At 46.7% G+C, this 18,531-nt stretch overlaps 2 protein-coding genes across 4 annotated transcripts in view; one reads left to right on the top strand and one right to left on the bottom strand.

The window, feature by feature from the left end:
* The window catches only part of HSD11B1 (hydroxysteroid 11-beta dehydrogenase 1), a 48,938-nt gene extending 35,797 nt beyond the window's left edge, over positions 1-13,141 (bottom strand). The window contains exon 1 of the mRNA XM_077295033.1: positions 12,925-13,141. Coding sequence (XP_077151148.1) covers positions 12,925-13,009 — 85 coding nt within the window. The 5' untranslated portion in view covers positions 13,010-13,141. The remainder of the gene's footprint in view (positions 1-12,924) is intronic.
* TRAF3IP3 (TRAF3 interacting protein 3) overlaps positions 1-18,531 on the top strand; it is a 210,113-nt gene that overhangs the window by 53,616 nt on the left and 137,966 nt on the right. The window contains exons 1-2 of one of the 3 annotated variants that reach the window (XM_077295028.1): positions 5,418-5,637; positions 8,736-8,959. The exons of the other annotated variants lie outside the window; for them this stretch is intronic. The gene's annotated coding sequence lies outside the window, so the exon portion shown is untranslated. Of the gene's footprint in view, positions 1-5,417; positions 5,638-8,735; positions 8,960-18,531 lie in introns of those variants that run through there. 3 annotated transcript variants of the gene reach the window in all.

The raw sequence follows: 18,531 nt of genomic DNA, 5'->3' as shown, positions 1-18,531 counted from the left end.
GCTCTCCTGACCTGAGAGTGACAGCTGCATAAGAATACATGATGTCACTCTCAGATCATGAGAGCAGACTGTCAGTCCGAGGATTGCAATTCGATTCCCAGACGAATAGCTCAACAGTCAGGAGTTAGGAGTTGCAGCACAGTTTTCATCTGCCTTGTATGGAGCCGGCTCAATTCCTATGCCCGCTCCCTACACCTGCACCAGCCCTGTGGTGTAAAAGCTCGTCATGGATAGGGAAGAGGTGAAAATGGGCTAGCTAGAGTTCTTTAATGGGTAAAATTGCAAACTGTAAAAACAAGTAAGTTTGCAATATTTACCTCCTATTAGAAGAACAGAGGGATTTTTGATATTATAGTGTACGGCAAGTTGCCGATCACCCTGCCTATGTTGGAGAGGCTAATACCAAAGTAACGCGCGCACACCGATTTTAGGCTTTTTGCTTTAGAGCCTGCTGATGCCTTTTTGAAGTTGGCTATATAGCTTGATATAGCTAGCTTCGGTCCCCCTGTGCTTATCCCATGCTCCAGAGGAAAAGCTGCCTCTAAAAGTAGCCATGGAGAGAGCACAGTTCGGATAGCGGCACAACCATGCCGCGTGCTTGAACTGCCAATTTTCAGGCGTATAATACCTACGGCAAACAGGAAGTTGGAACGAAGAGGACGAGTGCGTTTCAGAAACGGGGACTTCAGAATAACCCTTTTTGACTGGAGAAATTCCCCACTATAGTTTTCATAGTTCTGTCAGTTATAATAGTAGCAGAGCAGACTAAATGCTTTTTTGTGTGGATAAGGTCTAAAAATATTTATGAGCGTTTGTTGTAAAAAAAAAAAAACCCCTAAGACCTAAAGACTTCTGGCCTGCATGTGTTCCCTTGGCTGGATAATCTACTCTAGTGTCACAGATTCACCTGCTAGTTGATGATTACCAAGAAGTACTACTTTATAAAAGCCAGAAAATGTAAGATAAGATTTTGTGAATACATATTGCTGATTTGAAAACTTGTAACCCTGAAATGTGTCTATGGCAATAATGCTTTTCAATAGTGTGAAAAAAGTAATACAAGTATGCAACAGTTGTGCAGACACTACTGAAATCTGCTAAAATTTTAATCTAATAAGTATCCAAATGATTAAAATAACAATTGTGCATAAATTCACATTATCAGAAAGAGGATTTCTAAAATTATGTTTTTGGAAATGTAAAGGTGCCAGTGCCACTAGGGAAAATTTTTCAGAAAACATATAAGGCCATGTTCACACATTCCTGATTTCCCTGCTGTTTTTCTGCACTAAAAACCGCAGCTCTTGGCAGAAAACGCAGGTGCGGTTTTTGGTGCGTTTTTGGTGCGTTTTTTGATGCGGTTTTTAGTGCGTTTTTTTATGCAGTTTTCTCTGCAGATTGTGTTTGACACAAATAAAGCTTTAACTGCAGTGGGGAAAAAAAAAAAAGAAATGATGTCATTTCCTTGTCCAACCCTTTTCTTCTTCCATCCTCCATTTTGGGACTAAACACCAAAATGAGTGGACGTGTTTTGAATGACAGCGCTCCGCAGAGTGCGGAGCGTAGGCCAGATCACAGCCCGCGGATCCAGCTCTATCCAGCTATTTAAGTGCCACGTATTTAAGGCTATGTTCACATTTGCGTTGTATATATAAATAAATATAGTAAATATAGGGGCGCATGACGCATGCTGCGGCGCAGACCGCAAATGTGAACGTAGACTTAGTGCCACGTATCACGTATTTCAGTGACACGTATTTAAGTGCAACGTATTTAAGTGCCATGTATCACGTATTTCAGTGCCACGTATTTCAGTGCCACGTATTTAAGTGCCACGTATCACGTATTTAAGTGCCACGTATCACGTATTTAAGTGCCACGTATTTCAGTGCCACGTATCACGTATTTCAGTGCCACGTGTTTAAGTGCCACGTATCACGTATTTCAGTGCCACGTATCACGTATTTCAGTGCCACGTATCACGTATTTCAGTGCCACGTATTTCAGTGCCACGTATTTAAGTGCCACGTATCACGTATTTAAGTGCCACGTATCACGTATTTCAGTGCCACGTATTTCAGTGCCACGTATTTCAGTGCCACGTATTTAAGTGCCACGTATCACGTATTTAAGTGCCACGTATTTAAGTGCCACGTATCACGTATTTCAGTGCCACGTATTTCAGTGCCACGTATCACGTATTTCAGTGCCACGTATTTAAGTGCCACGTATCACGTATTTAAGTGCCACGTATCACGTATTTCAGTGCCACGTATTTAAGTGCCACGTATCACGTATTTAAGTGCCACGTATCACGTATTTCAGTGCCACGTATTTCAGTGCCACGTATTTCAGTGCCACGTATTTAAGTGCCACGTATCACGTATTTAAGTGCCACGTATTTAAGTGCCACGTATCACGTATTTCAGTGCCACGTATTTCAGTGCCACGTATCACGTATTTCAGTGCCACGTATTTAAGTGCCACGTATCACGTATTTAAGTGCCACGTATCACGTATTTAAGTGCCACGTATCACGTATTTCAGTGCCACGTATTTCAGTGCCACGTATCACGTATTTAAGTGCCACGTATCACGTATTAATGTATTTACGTATTTATGTATTTACGTATCACGTATCACGATCTTCCATGGAGAACAGACACATCCAGAGATATGTCTGCTCTCCACGGCTGCAGCAACACACTGACAGGAGCCATAGTTCCTGTCGGTGTGTCACTGCGCATGCGCGAGCGAGTTTACCGGCGGTCATTGACCCCGGCACTCTCGCTTAACGGCAGTGCTGCGTGGGAAAGTTCAACGCAGCTGTACTGCCGTTAACCGAGACGCCGGAGCCATTGAACTCCGGAACAGTACGCGATACACTGCTAGGAGCTTCGCTCCTGGCAGTGTATCGCCGGAGAGCAGCCGATCGGCGTGGGACACTCGTTTTATGGATTCTGCGGACAGGGAGTATGGATTTTATTTTTTATTTTGGGATTTTTTCTAGGGGATCGAGGGCTTCGCCTACCAGTGTGCTGTTGGTGAGTATATACTCTGTGTTATATGTTGTATGTACTGTGTGTCATGTATGTGTATTGTGTGTGTTTTGTGTAACTTTACAACTGTGCTAAGTCGCCGGACACAGGGACAACTCTCCCATCCTAATACCGGATGGGAGTAGTAGTCCCATACGGCGACTTAGCACAATGGTGGCACTAGCGTCGCATGGGGACACACACACACACACACACACACACACACACACACACACACACACACACACACACACACACACATACCAAATCTATCAAACAGCCGACATCGATCCCCATGCGACGGTATGCCTCCGTCACTTCGGAACACACTCCGCCCACGCACTTCCGCCCGCTTCCCCGCACTTCCTGCTGCAGCGGTTTCTCCACCCATAACCGCAATAAAACCCGCAGATATATTTTTGATCTGCGGGTTTTACTGCGGGTTTGACCTCACAATGGAGGTCTATGGGTGCAGAACCACTGCAGTTCCGCACAAAGAAGTGACATGGTCCTTCTTTTTTACCGCAGCTATTCAGCGCGGCTTTTTTAGTGAATTTCTGCATCATGTGCACAGCGTTTCCTGTTTTCCATAGGGTTACATTGTACTGTACCCTGCATGGAAAACAACTGCGGACCCGCAGCGGCAAAATCGCTGCGGTTCCGCGGTAAAAAACGCATTGTGTGAACATGGCCTAAGAATGCTAAAAATAACTTTTTGCTTAAAAAAAGAGGCTCCCAACGTTGTATTTGAGAAACATTGTATCTGCGCCTTCTAAAACTCTTGACACTTTGCAGCTTTTTTCCCCCTTTCCCTATTCAGAGGGAAGCACTGGAACATTAATAGATGTTGTATTTGTGAGAATTCTGCCTAGTGACAGATGTCCTCTTTGCTGCTTATAGAAATAGTGCTTCATTGTAAAAGGTCTATAAAATAGTACAAAACTTGTAAGTACGGGGTTTGAAAAGTAGTCTTCCACCCCCCTTAGACAGAGTTCAAAAAGGCATATTTCACACTACATATATAAACCACAATGCTCAGATTGGGAAACCTGTGGTCAGTTCAGGTCTGGACCGTGAAATACCCATTCTGAACCTAGCAAGTCAAGTGGGCTACCAACATTTTAGACTTCTATGGGATTGTTGGTGGGAAATTTCCCTTTTGAGTTGAGTTTTATTGTCCACCATGATCAAAGTGTTCTATGCTCAATTCTTAATATACTTGTGCTATATGCTTTTTATTATGTGTAAAGGAATGTATACTGGGATTGTGAATGTTTAGAAACCAGTCTGAGTGCTGCCAAGCTGTCAGAGCCATGGTCAGTATGCCTACCAGGTAATGGGGTGGCTGCCAATGGAGGTGCCATGGGGTCAGTTAGAGAAGGTTTAGGATTCGCAGCAGTTTTCCATGCGTTGTACAGTACCATGTAAACCTATGGAAAACAAAATCCGCAGTGCACATGCTGCGGAAAAAAACGCGTGGAAATGTAGCGTTGTTTAGTCCGCAGCATGTCAATTCTTTGTGCAGATTCCGAGGCGGTTTACACCTGCTCCATAATAGGAATCCGCACAAAATCCGCAAAAAATCGTTGTAAATCCGCAGTCATTCCGCAGGAAATCTGCAGGGCGGTTTACCTGCGGATTTACCAAAATCAGTCCGGAAAAATCTGCAGAGTAATCCGCAGCGTGTGCACATACCCTCAGTGGTTCTGTTTTACTACCAGGCAGTGTCAGACAACACAGAGCATCTGTACAGCTGACATAGAAACATGAGAAAGCAGTGTGCAAAATGCACGTCAGGGGTGCGGTCATCTTACTAGCTGTTTATTATTTTACTGCTCACGTTTCACCCCATTTACAATCATGTTTAGATATTTCCTTATGAATGTGCACTTTAATGAAAGCATCTATACTTACCGTATTAGATTATGTTTGAAATGATCATATCCTTAGGGGAGAGTCATAATGTATCATTTATTGACCACATGATCTTGTTTTCTATTATACATCTACCCCCATATGTTCCCCCATGTGATTGATATTTCCCTGGTATAAAAACATGTATGTTTTCTAACTTGATGGAATATACATTTTCAGCATGCATAATAAATAATATATTTTATTTTTATACAAGTGTAGTACCTTTCTTTGTAGATTATGATTTATTAGTACACACCTATAATCTCTTTTGTGAATCGTTTTTCTGTAGTAATTTGGGAGACAGACTAGACTCACCTCAGGGTTAGATATGGACAAGGGGACAGGTGTCCCATGAGTGTGAAGTCTCTGTCCTGTGTGTAAGGGGACCAGCCCATCAGTAAGGAGAATGGAGAGTTTGCAACCTGAGAGAGTAAAGGGAGAAGTCACGGAGAGGCACCAAACGGCTTAGGTGATGGAGAGTTAGCTGCAGAAGTGTGCCTGGAAGTGAGGAGAGTGACCGCCAGAAGTATGAGGAATAGAGGCCTGTAGAGGTCGCTGTGGGAGGGCACAGCCAGTGACATCTAGCCGTGGGATGAGCATGAGGGTGAAGTGATATGCTACAGCTGAGTAGTAAGTGGAACATACGTGTGTGGCCGAGCTGGCGGTGGAGTGTTCAGGACAGGTAGGCAAAAGAGAGGTGGCAGCACAAGTGAGATAGTCCTGTTGAAGTGCAGCAGAGAGTGGAATGACTTGAAGGTCATGGGACCCATTGTAAAAGGTCCAATGGGGCCCCCAATTATTACAAATCTATCACCCCGTCATGACCATTGGATGTTGTTTTTTGTTTGTTATCTTTTATACTTTTCCAGCACTGTGACTTGTTTTTTGTGGGACAAGTTGTACTTTTGAATGACTCCACTGATTTTACTATATAGTGTACTGGAAAGCGGCAAAAAAATTCCAACTGCGGTGAAATTGCAAAACAAGAGCAATTCCACATTTCTTTTTTACCTTGTTCACTAAATGCTAGAATTGCTCTGCCAGTATGATTCTCCAGGACATTACAAGTTTGTAGATACCAAATCCAATGTTTGTTTGGAAAAAAAGGGCGCCATTTTGCAAGACCTGTAGCGTCACCAATTTTCAAGATCTGGAGCTGACGTGCCGAGCTGAAGTTTTTATTGATACTATTTTGGGGTAGATGTTTGATCGCCTGTTATTGCAATGTTTTTTTGCGACCAAAAAAACGTAATTCTGACTTTTTGATTTTTTTTTTCTGATTAATCAATTTGCCGATCACATTATTTATATATTTTGATAGATCTGCATTAAGAAAAACCAGTGATACCAAATATGTATTTTTTTAAGATTATTTTATTTTATGTGGGTCAGAAGTTGAGTGATTTTAGCTTTTATATTTTTTTAAATATTTTTTTTTAAAATTTTCTAGTTTTTAGCACAAATATTTAGACTAATATAAAAATACTGAAAACTAAATTCCGTAAGTTGCTTCTGGAAATTGCATGAATCTCATAAACACCAGTGGGTTGGTTGTGGGTTGTGCTCGATGCACAGAATAAGGTATAACAAAATTGGACTCTTAGCTACACATACTAAAATACTGTGTATAAGTAATATCCAGTGCATCTACCTTAAGGGTGCGTGTCCACGTTCAGGATGGCCGGCGGTATCGTCGGAGCGGCAAAGCCGCTCGGCGCTAAGCCCCACCCCCTTCTGGGACGCGATGATGCCGTATGTGTTAACTGTGCACATCCGGGATCATCGCACCCCCTCGCATAGGGCCCTGTGTTATTCCTTGCGGCGACGCAGCGTCGCCGCAAGAAACACGGACATGCTGCGATCTGAAAAGACGCGCAGCATGTCCGGAGTCGCAGGGCCGCCGCGTGCGTGTTTCCACGTATAGTGGACACAGGATTTCAAAAAATCCCCTCCACTATGCTGGAACATCTGGACGCTGTGTGTTTGACGCTGCAGCTCTGCGCTGCGTCAAACACGCAGCGTTAACTGACCATGGACACATACCCAGTGCTTCAGTGGTTGATGGGTGTGGTTGTTCAAGTGGCCGATAGGTGTAGAAAACATTGCAATGAACTTGCACTAACACCTCAATCTAGATTGGTTAAGTGAGCAATCAAATAAGTAAAACATTCAGCAAATGGTAGCTGGCATGCTACTGTCCTTATTGGAAAAAGCCCCTATAGCCCACTTACTTGCCGATCACTATACTGTCGATATGGTGACATACCAAAATGGAGTAGTCCATGAATTCTCAGGTGCTGTTCATATACTGGGAGAAGAAATCTTCATATACGTTGTGATGTCCACAAAGTCCCAGGTGCAGGAGAAGTATTGGGAGAATCCTCATGTGTCTTGCGATGGTGGTACTCCGGGCAGTAGCGTCCCTGGAAACCACTTATGCTCACAGTGAGGTGGCATGTGACATCACCGGCTGCCTGGTACAGAGTCCTGCTGTGGCCAAAAACCAGCAGATTGAAGAAGGACCGTGATCCATAGTCTACTCTGGTGAAGACACACCAGCTTCACATGGATCCAGTATGGCTACTGTCCGGAGCGCACTGCACATCGGGACAGGAACATGAGCGAGAGACAGGAGTATGCCCCCTCAACTCTGCATTTTCAGCCTGACAGTCATCTATGGGCTTTTCCTACCTATTACTTCCAAAGTAAGGTAATACTTTACAGAGTCAATGAAGGATATGCTAATTTATATTAATCACTTATATAGTGCCATTAATTTCACACACTTTACAGACATTATCGGCGCTGTACCTATTAGGACTCACAATGTAGGTTCTCTATCAGTATGTCTGTGGAGCGTGGGAGGAAAATGGAGAACCCGAAGGAAACCCACACAAGCACAGGGAGAACATACAAACTCCTTGCAGATGTCCTTGGTGGATTTGAACCCAGGACCCCAGCGCTGCAATGCTAACCACTGAGCCACCGTGCTGCTAATTGCCACATTACATTGACTCATGGCGTGACCTTACATCTTTGTCTTGCAATCTATGTTGTCACTAATACAGCTACAGTTGTGTTATTGTGGTACAATTGCTTTATTTTCATTATTGTAAAGTATTTATTCAGCTTTATTTGCAGTCTGCGTGAACACACTAGATGGCTTTGTTTATTACTGTTACACCCATTATCCACTAGAACAACCACACCCATCAGGAGTACTATTAATGTAGCAGCACAGGATGTTACCTATACACAGTATTTTAGTACGTGCAGCTCCTGGCCTTCGCCATGTGAGGGTATGTGTCCACGTTCAGGTTTGCTTCAGGATTTGGTCAGGATTTTATGCAGGTAAAATCCCGACCAAATCTGCACCTGAGGTCACCTGCGTTTTTTCTGCAATGTAAGGACATGCTGCGTTCTTAAGACGCGCCACATGTGTGTTTTTGTGGGTCTGCCGCATGCGTCTTTTACTGCATAGTGGAGACGGGATTTCATTAAATCCCCTCCACTATGCTGTAACATCTGGACGCTGCTTTTTTTACGCTGCGGCTCAATGCTGCGTCAAAAACGCGGAAACATACCCTCACACAGCTACTAGTCCAGTTTTGTGGTGCCTCACTCTGTACATTTAGCACAACCACCCCACTGGCGTATGTGAGATTTGTCATTTCCAGGAGCTACTTACAGCATTCAGTTAGTGTTTTTATTGTAGGCTTAATATTTGAGCTTTGCAGTGTGCTTTGTTTGATCTTTAATAGCATTTGTCATTTCATTTAGGCTAAATAGGATATTTTGGACCCCTAGTGCTACAGGGCCGAGGTGCGATTGCAGCCCCTGCACCTTATGTAGTTATGCACCTGACTGCAGGGGAGCTGCGGTGAGGAGAGAGTAAATGTCCTCTCCGAATACTTGAGCATGTGGACGAAGACTGACTCTGCAAAGTTTTCTGGAGCGTGAAGTTGTACGTTGGTGTTCGGTTGCTTGGGTGCAGAAGTGAAACAGTGAGTCTTGTTGACACCTTTATCCCCTGTATATTGTTAGCACAACGTTGTTAGTCAAATGCTTCCTGGCAATGTATTTGTACCAAAGTGGTCCGTCTGCACTTTTAGGCTACGTGCACACGGTGCGGATTTTGCTGTGGATCCGCAGCGGTTTTGACGCTGTGGATTCGCAGCTGTTTTCCATGAGTTTACAGTACCATGTAAACCTATGGAAAACATAATCCGCAGTGCACATGCTGCAGAAAAAAACACACGGAAACGCTGCATTGTTTATTCCGCAGCATGTTCATTCTTTGTGCGGATTCCGCAGCGGGTTACACCTGCTCCATAATAGGAATCCGCAGGTGTAAAACCGCACGTGAAATCCGCACAAAAACCGCAAAAAAATGTGGTAAATCTGCGGTAATTCTGCAGGTAATCCGCAGGACTTTACACAACGTGTGCACATAGCCTTACCGTGTACAAAACCATCAGGCTACTGATTCATACATCATGGTATTTTTTACTGAGCACACTACTCTACCTGGGTCGATTATCCTAATGATACTCTAATGAAACTCTGTCGGAGTATGAGCCGAGTGTCATTTTGCTGTGCTTCGATTCACTAGCATGAGAGAATCACAGCACAGGTGCGGTGAAGACGGAGAACTTAATTTCTCCATTGTCTCTGTGTCCGCGGATGTCGGAATGCATTCAGATGACATCTGAGTGCAGTCCAATGTTTCACACGCACCCATAGACTTGAATGGGTGATTTGCTTATCTGATGCACTCGCAGCATGCTGTGATTGTTTTCTCATGCAGAACCGGGAATGAATGAAAATCGCAGATCTGCATTGCCCCATAGTATAACGTTAGGCCGAGTGCTATCCGATAAAACATCAGATCGCACTTGACCGTGTTGTAGGCTCATGTGAGCGAGTCCTTACATGCAGAGCAGTTGTCAGCATTGACATAGAACAGCTTAGAATATAGATGAAGGCATTTGAGTGGCTGCTGCAGCGGTTTCTTTGACATGTAACGTTTGCCGCTTTCAGGCAGCCACAGTGTATCATCCACATTATGGACACAGCATCTCAAACTTCCGTAAATCAAGTGATCCGAAGTTAAATCACATTATTTGTAGCAATTAGCAACTGAGAGGCTGAAATAAAGATGAATTGTGGGTGTACAATATACACTACTCATAAAAAGTTGGAAAATTTGGATTTCGAGCAAAATTTAAGGATGAACCTAAAATGCACTCTAACCTGTCAGGGGAAGTTAATCTGACCTTCTCTAAAGTTTTGAATGCACATGTCCAACTGTTCAATGTTTCAACTCCTGTTCTCCAACGAGGAGCTTAATGTTAAAATTTACAACAGGTGTTTGATTCATGAATCTGCCAATAAATTTTGGGGTTAAATTAGAATTGGTCTTAAACAGTCCTCCACATCATGCTGTTCACATTTTAATATCAAGAGACCAAGGCGACACCTAACAATTGATCAACAGCACCTCGCATTACAAGGCTTTAAACAGGATGATGTCAGGGGGAAATGACTGCTGAACTTAGTATGTCATCAGCAGATGGTAACAGAGAGACTGGCAGTCACAGAAAGGCAGAGAAGTGGACGTCCTGTGGCCACATCCCACACTAATGACCGCTCCATTGTGATCAATGCCCGATGATGAATACCACATAACTCCAGGCACATTTAAGGCTGATGAGAGGCACCCAAGTGTCATGTCAGACCATTTGAAACCTTTTACATCAGCGTGGCCTGCGTGCTAGAAAACATGCAAGAGTAAGGGTACCTGACCACATCATCAGACACATCGCCAGGGAGCATGTACGCTGGACGAGGGACCAGTGGGCCTCAGTGATGTTCACTGATGAAAGTTGATTCATGCTGATTTGAAATTATGGCCACCAACGATGGTGGAGACATCAAGTAGAGTGTTATGCATCAGCCACTCTTGTCACCAGATGAGCCTTTAGTGGTGGTGGTGTTAGTGTGGGCAGGTGTGTGTAGTCAATACAGAACTGCCCTACACTTTGTGAATGGTGAAAAGCCCCCACTACTTGAATAACATCATTAATCCAGTCATTGTGCCTCTGCGCGAAAAACAGACCTTTCATCTTCATGGACTACAACGATCCAGCTCATCAAGGTCTCATTATTAATGAACGGCTGCTGGAGACTGGGGTACCTCAAATGGAGTGGCCTGCACTTTCTCCAGACCTGAATCCCATAGAAAACCTATGGTATCAGCGGAGTCGCTGTGTAGAGGCTCGTTACTCTGTAACCCAGAACCTCAATGACCTGAGGGCCGCAAGAAGAGTAGGATGCCATGCCTCAGCAGACAATAACTCCACTTGTGAACAGCATGAGACTTTTTTGTCAAACTGTAATTGATGCTCAAGGCCACATGACAATTTATTGAGGGAGTGACATTTTTTGTTGGGGTATACCCATCGCGGTCTGGTTTTGTTTCAATTGAGATAAGGAGATCACCATTGCATGCTTCTACTTAAATGTGTGTGTACATATATACACTATTACACATACACTAGCTACAAAATGTAATATATGATAACTGGTGACTTAACAGTCAAATTATCTTGTGGCTAAAGGTTGAAAAATGATAGAGATCCAGGCTGCACCCAGGTACATGTAGACAGCATTATTCCTGAACGTGCATGTTATGGATCACTATACACTCCAAGTCCAAACTGATTTTAAAGGGAACCTGTCACCTGAATTTGGCAAACAGGTTTCCGGTCATATGGGCGGGGTTTTCAGGTGTTTGATTCACCCCTTACTTACCCGCTGGCTGCATGCTGGCCGCAATATTGGAGTTAAGTTCATGCTGTGTCCTCCGTAGTAGACGCCGGCGCAAGGCAATCTTGCCTTGCGCACGCGCAGTATGCTTTACCCAACAGCGGGCAAAGCCGAAAAGCAGTAGTGCGCATGCGCCGGCGCACTATGTCCCGGAAGTATTTCGCTGTGTTCCGGGACATAGTGCGCCGGCGCATACGCACTACTGCTTTTCGGCTTTGCCCGCAGTTGGGCAAAGCATACTGCGTGTGCGCAAGGCAAGATTGCCTTGCGCAGGCATCTACTACGGAGGACACAGCATGAACTTCACTCCAATATTGCGGCCAGCATGCAGCTAGCGGGTAAGTAAAGGGTGAATCAAACACCCGAAAACCCCGCCCATATGACCGAAAACCTGTCCCCCCAAATTCAGATGACAGGTTCCCTTTAAAGGTAATCCCACACACCTCTCTACTGATGCATCAGGTTTCATAAATGCTTGTGCCCCTATGATAGTGTTGGAACATATTTACTGCTGATTCTGTGTTGTGTCATTCCTCTGTTATTCCTCCTAAAAATGTATGAATAAATTGACATTCTCAAAAGAATCTCCCTAATTCTATGTAAAAGTGACTTGCTGTTCGAATCTTCAGGCTTTTAACCTCTTCAGTTTTCCTAAAGCGCCAAGCCGTTAAAGTAGTCCTATGAATATCCTTCAGGCATTTTCTATTTGGAAGGCGCTTCATACTTTATAATAGAAGTCAATGGAAAGGCAAAAAGGGTTGAAAATAAATGAACATTTTTTTTAATCATTCATAGATTAATGTAATGGACTTAAAAAAACCTGCACATTGCACCCTAAAAATGAACAAAAAAAGCTTAAAAAAAAAAATGCCTAAAATAATTTGCAAAAACACCAACAAAAAATGTTTTCAAACCTCTTCAGGCAAAAGTCGAAAAACCAAAACCTGAAAAACCTAAAAAAAATGCTTCAGAAGAAAAAACGCTGGCATTGCCTGAAGTGGTTTCCGTTTGAAAAACCTTGTCATTTTCGCTTGCCTGGGCAACATACTTTAAGATGTTTAAGAAAATGATCAGCGCCCACCATAGTTTAATAGGCCATAGAGGCTCACAACAAAGCTGTACAGAAACACAACATACGTACCGGGTTTAAATTCTTTCCCAGAATAAAAGTAAACAGCCAAAAGGATCCCGATCAGGAAAATCAGTGCTTTGTTTAAGAATGCCATGATGTTCTGTCCAGATACTTCCTGTAGAGAGGCTTGTATTCCCAGAGCACTGCATGTACTGCAGTTTTGAGTCTGATCCGTCGGCAGGGTGGAGCGTGGATGGGGCTAGCTTCAGTGCATGTGAGGAAAGGCAGGTCCAAGGGTGATTCTGTTACCTTTAACATAATGCTTTCTTTGCTTTCTACAGCATGATGACGTGTGGGGTTTTTATCAAAAGTTTTGACTTTTCCATTTCTGGCATTATTATATTGGATAATAGACAAGTATTACAATTTATTTTATGCAGACCCTTAGAGTATGGTCACAAGGGACAGATAATGAAAATTTGTCAGGTTACATTCCCCCTCACAGAAAAAAGTGTTTCTACTGTATTACTTTAATGGCAAAGTGTGTGAGATTTGATCAAGTTGCATCTATATGCTGCATCAAAAAATCTGCGAGAAAATTGTCCTGTAGCAAATTAATTTATTAATCAGATTTTTACTGCAAATTTCATACTTTACATTCCATGGCATGAAATCCTCAGCAGATCTACAGGACAATCTGCAGGCAACTTGTTGAGTTTGCCACATATTTGTCATGGATTAGTGGCAGTGGATTTTTTCTTCTCACTGTACCACCCATGTGAATATACATTTAAAGTTAAAGGGCCGCTGTCAGCACAGGGAGACTGTTCAAAACGAGTACAGATGCTTGGTTCATCTGCCTCAGCTTGACAGGGCTTCATCACCTAGCCCTATGGCTGCTGCACTTTGATTTGCTCCAAACCGGGTTTTCCAAGTGGTCCGACGTACATGTTCTTCCATGTTATCATCTTCTTATGCCTATGTAAAGCTCACCAAGAAACACACCTGTGTCTTCTCTTACTTTGACTGTGCACCACTACCTGCACCTTAACTGCTTTCCTGAGTCCCAGTTCTTATGGTATGTGTCCACGTGCAGGAAACGCTGCGTGTTTGACGCTGCGCAGCATCAAACACGCAGCGTCCAGATGTTACAGCATAGTGGAGGGGATTTTATCAAATCCCGTCTCCACTATGTGTGGTAACACGCACCCGGCGGCCCTGCGATTCCGGACATGCTGCGCATCTTTTAAGATCGCAGCATGTCCGTGTACCCTGCGGCGCCGCTGCGCCGCCGCAAGGTATATTACAGGGCCCTATGTGTGGGGTGCGATGATGCCGGATGTGTGCAATGAACACATCCGGCATCATCGCGTCACAGAAGGGGGCGGAGCTTAGGGCAGGGGCGTGTTTGCCGCTCCGTCCAAACCGCCGGCCATCCTGAACGTGGACACATACCCTTATAGTCCTTGCTCCATATGTGCCTTTCTACTACTGCATCAAAGCCCAGGATCTGTGTGCAAGCCCACATGTTGTTTTTTCGTGACATGTTCTTCTTCATGATAATGATAAATTTTGGTCAAAATGATTAGCGTATATTTGGAAAAATACTGAAAATTTTACAAAAAAATTAGAAAATTTCGCAATTTCAAACTTTTAAATTTTATGCTTTTAAATAGATAGTTATACCACACTAAATAGTTAATAAATAATATTTAACACATGTTAAATATTCACATCTGCATAATTTTTTAAGCATTTTTTTTTTTTGGTAGGAAGTTGGAAGGATTCAAATTTAATCAGCATTTTCTCATTTTTCCAACAAAATAATTTTTTAGGGACCACATCACATTTGAAGTGACTTGGGGGCGGCTATATGACAGAAAATAATCAAAAGTGGCACCATTCTAAAAACTGCACCCCTCAAAGTCCTCAAAAGCACATTCAGGAAGTTTATTAACCCTTCAAGTGCTTCACAGGAATAAATGGAATGTGAAAGGAAAAAATGAACATTGTGTACTTTTTTCCACAAAAATGTTACTTTTTTACTTTCACAATGTTAACACGAGAAAATGAACCCAAACATTTGTTGTGCAATTTTCTCCTGAGTACGCCGATACCCTATATGTGGGGAAAAACTACTCTTTGGGTGCTCGGCAGGGCTCAGAAGGGAAGGAGCGCCTTTTGACATTTTGAACTTCTAAATAGCTGGTATCAAGAGCGGACACCATGTCGCCTTTGGAGAACCCTGATGTGCCTAAAAAGGGGAAAACCCCCCACATGTGACCCCATTTTGGAAACTAGACCTCTCAAGGAATGTATTTAGATTTGTAGTGAGCACATTGAAGCCCCAGGTGCTTCACAGAAGTTTGTAACTTAGGGCCTTGAAAAGAAAAACAAATCACGTTTATTCCCACAAAAATCTTCTTTTAGCCCCAAATTTTGCATTAGGTAATAGGAAAAAAATAAACAATAAAATTTGTTGTGCAATATCTTCTCAGTATGCCAATACCGCATATGTGGGAAAACTACTATTTGGGTGCATGACAGGGCTCAAAAGGGAAGGAGCGCCATTTGACTTTTTGAACGCAAAATATGCTGGAATCATTAGCGGATGCCATGTTGCATTTGGAGAGCACCAGATGTGCCGAAACAGTTTAAACTCCCCATAATAACCCTATTTTGGAAACTAGACCACTGAAGAAATGTACGTATATAGATGTGTGATAAGTACCTTGAACCCCCAGGTGCTTCACAGACGTTTATAACATTGAACTGTAAAAATGAAAAATAAAATTTCTGCAAAAATGTTGGTTTTGCCCCCAATTTTTCATTTTTACAAGGGTAACAAAGCAAAATGGACCATCTAATTTGTTGTGCAGTTTCTCCTGAGTAAAACAATACCCCATACTGTATGTGGTGGAAAACTACTTTTGAGGCACAGTGCAGAACTCAGAAGGGAAGAAGCGGCATATTGGAGTTCAGATTTTGCTGGAATTGTTTGAGGATGCCATGTCACAGCTGAAAACCCCATAAGTGATGTAATTTTAGGCTGGGGTCACACTTGCGAGTGTGATGCAAGAAATTTGCGCATCAATACCCGACACTGTCGCCAACACTCGGGACTGGAGCGTTCAGATGCATAGAAATACATGCAGCTGCACACTCCGCTCCCAAGTGCCGGCTGCAGTGTCGGGTATGGATGCGAGAGACTCACACGAGATTCTCTCATCACACTCTCAGGTGTGACCCCGGCCTAACAAACTAGACCTCTCAATCAATTCATCTAGGGGTGCAGTTAGCAAGTTGACGCCATATGTGCCTCACAGAAATGTATACCATTGGGCGTTGAAGAAATCTATAATATAACGCTGGGAGCGTCACTCTGTCCGAAGCCTTTATAGACTGCGCAAGCGCCGGCGCAGTCTGGACCCCACAGAGTGACGCTCCCAGGAGATCGCGGTATGCGTAAGCACTGAACGCACACCGCGATCTCCAACGGAGAAGCGGGGACGAGCCACGGAGCCAGGAGGGTGAGTATATTTACCTGTCCTCCGTTCCACCGCTGCGCGCGAGCCTCCGTCCTCCACATCCTCTGCCTGAGACGTTCAGTTCAGAGGGCACGATGACGCGCTTAATGCGCGCCGCCCTCTGACTGAACAGTCACAGCCAGAGGACAGGACCCGGAAGACAGACCGGCGCGCAGCAGTGGAACGGGAGGACAGGTAAATATAGCAAGTGCCGGGGGCCTGAGCTAGCGGCGACCCCGGCACCTGACCCCCACAGCGCGCCGGTGTCCCCGCCTGCTCAGGCCCCCAGCACAGCCACGCACAGCCGCCCGCAGTCAGCAGAGCCACGCACAGCCCCCCCGCAGTCAGCAGAGCCACGCACAGCCCCCCGCAGTCAGCAGAGCCACGCACAGCCCCCCGCAGTCAGCAGAGCCACGCACAGCCCCCCGCAGTCAGCAGAGCCACGCACAGCCCCCCGCAGTCAGCAGAGCCACGCACAGCCCCCCGCAGTCAGCAGAGCCACGCACAGCCCCCCCGCAGTCAGCAGAGCCACGCACAGCCCCCCGCAGTCAGCAGAGCCACGCACAGCCCCCCGCAGTCAGCAGAGCCACGCACAGCCCCCCGCAGTCAGCAGAGCCACGCACAGCCGCCCGCAGTCAGCAGAGCCACGCACAGCCGCCCGCAGTCAGCAGAGCCACGCACAGCCGCCCGCTGTCAGCAGAGCCACGCACAGCCGCCCGCAGTCAGCAGAGCCACGCACAGCCGCCCGCAGTCAGCAGAGCCACGCACAGCCGCCCGCAGTCAGCAGAGCCACGCACAGCCGCCCGCAGTCAGCAGAGCCACGCACAGCCGCCCGCAGTCAGCAGAGCCACGCACAGCCGCCCGCAGTCAGCAGAGCCACGCACAGCCGCCCGCAGTCAGCAGAGCCACGCACAGCCGCCCGCAGTCAGCAGAGCCACGCACAGCCGCCCGCAGTCAGCAGAGCCACGCACAGCCGCCCGCAGTCAGCAGAGCCACGCACAGCCGCCCGCAGTCAGCAGAGCCACGCACAGCCGCCCGCAGTCAGCAGAGCCACGCACAGCCGCCCGCAGTCAGCAGAGCCACGCACAGCCGCCCGCAGTCAGCAGAGCCACGCACAGCCGCCCGCAGTCAGCAGAGCCACGCACAGCCGCCCGCAGTCAGCAGAGCCACGCACAGCCGCCCGCAGTCAGCAGAGCCACGCACAGCCGCCCGCAGTCAGCAGAGCCACGCACAGCCGCCCGCAGTCAGCAGAGCCACGCACAGCCGCCCGCAGTCAGCAGAGCCACGCACAGCCGCCCGCAGTCAGCAGAGCCACGCACAGCCGCCCGCAGTCAGCAGAGCCACGCACAGCCGCCCGCAGTCAGCAGAGCCACGCACAGCCGCCCGCAGTCAGCAGAGCCACGCACAGCCGCCCGCAGTCAGCAGAGCCACGCACAGCCGCCCGCAGTCAGCAGAGCCACGCACAGCCGCCCGCAGTCAGCAGAGCCACGCACAGCCGCCCGCAGTCAGCAGAGCCACGCACAGCCGCCCGCAGTCAGCAGAGCCACGCACAGCCGCCCGCAGTCAGCAGAGCCACGCACAGCCGCCCGCAGTCAGCAGAGCCACGCACAGCCGCCCGCAGTCAGCAGAGCCACGCACAGCCGCCCGCAGTCAGCAGAGCCACGCACAGCCGCCCGCAGTCAGCAGAGCCACGCACAGCCGCCCGCAGTCAGCAGAGCCACGCACAGCCGCCCGCAGTCAGCAGAGCCACGCACAGCCGCCCGCAGTCAGCAGAGCCACGCACAGCCGCCCGCAGTCAGCAGAGCCACGCACAGCCGCCCGCAGTCAGCAGAGCCACGCACAGCCGCCCGCAGTCAGCAGAGCCACGCACAGCCGCCCGCAGTCAGCAGAGCCACGCACAGCCGCCCGCAGTCAGCAGAGCCACGCACAGCCGCCCGCAGTCAGCAGAGCCACGCACAGCCGCCCGCAGTCAGCAGAGCCACGCACAGCCGCCCGCAGTCAGCAGAGCCACGCACAGCCGCCCGCAGTCAGCAGAGCCACGCACAGCCGCCCGCACTCAGCAGAGCCACGCACAGCCGCCCGCACTCAGCAGAGCCACGCACAGCCGCCCGCACTCAGCAGAGCCACGCACAGCCGCCCGCACTCAGCA

This window comes from Ranitomeya variabilis, chromosome 3 (assembly GCF_051348905.1).
Source record: "Ranitomeya variabilis isolate aRanVar5 chromosome 3, aRanVar5.hap1, whole genome shotgun sequence".
In the NCBI taxonomy this organism is placed as follows: domain Eukaryota; kingdom Metazoa; phylum Chordata; class Amphibia; order Anura; family Dendrobatidae; genus Ranitomeya; species Ranitomeya variabilis.
Note: the sequence above shows the minus strand (reverse complement) of the source record. Positions and strands in the feature narration are given on the sequence as shown.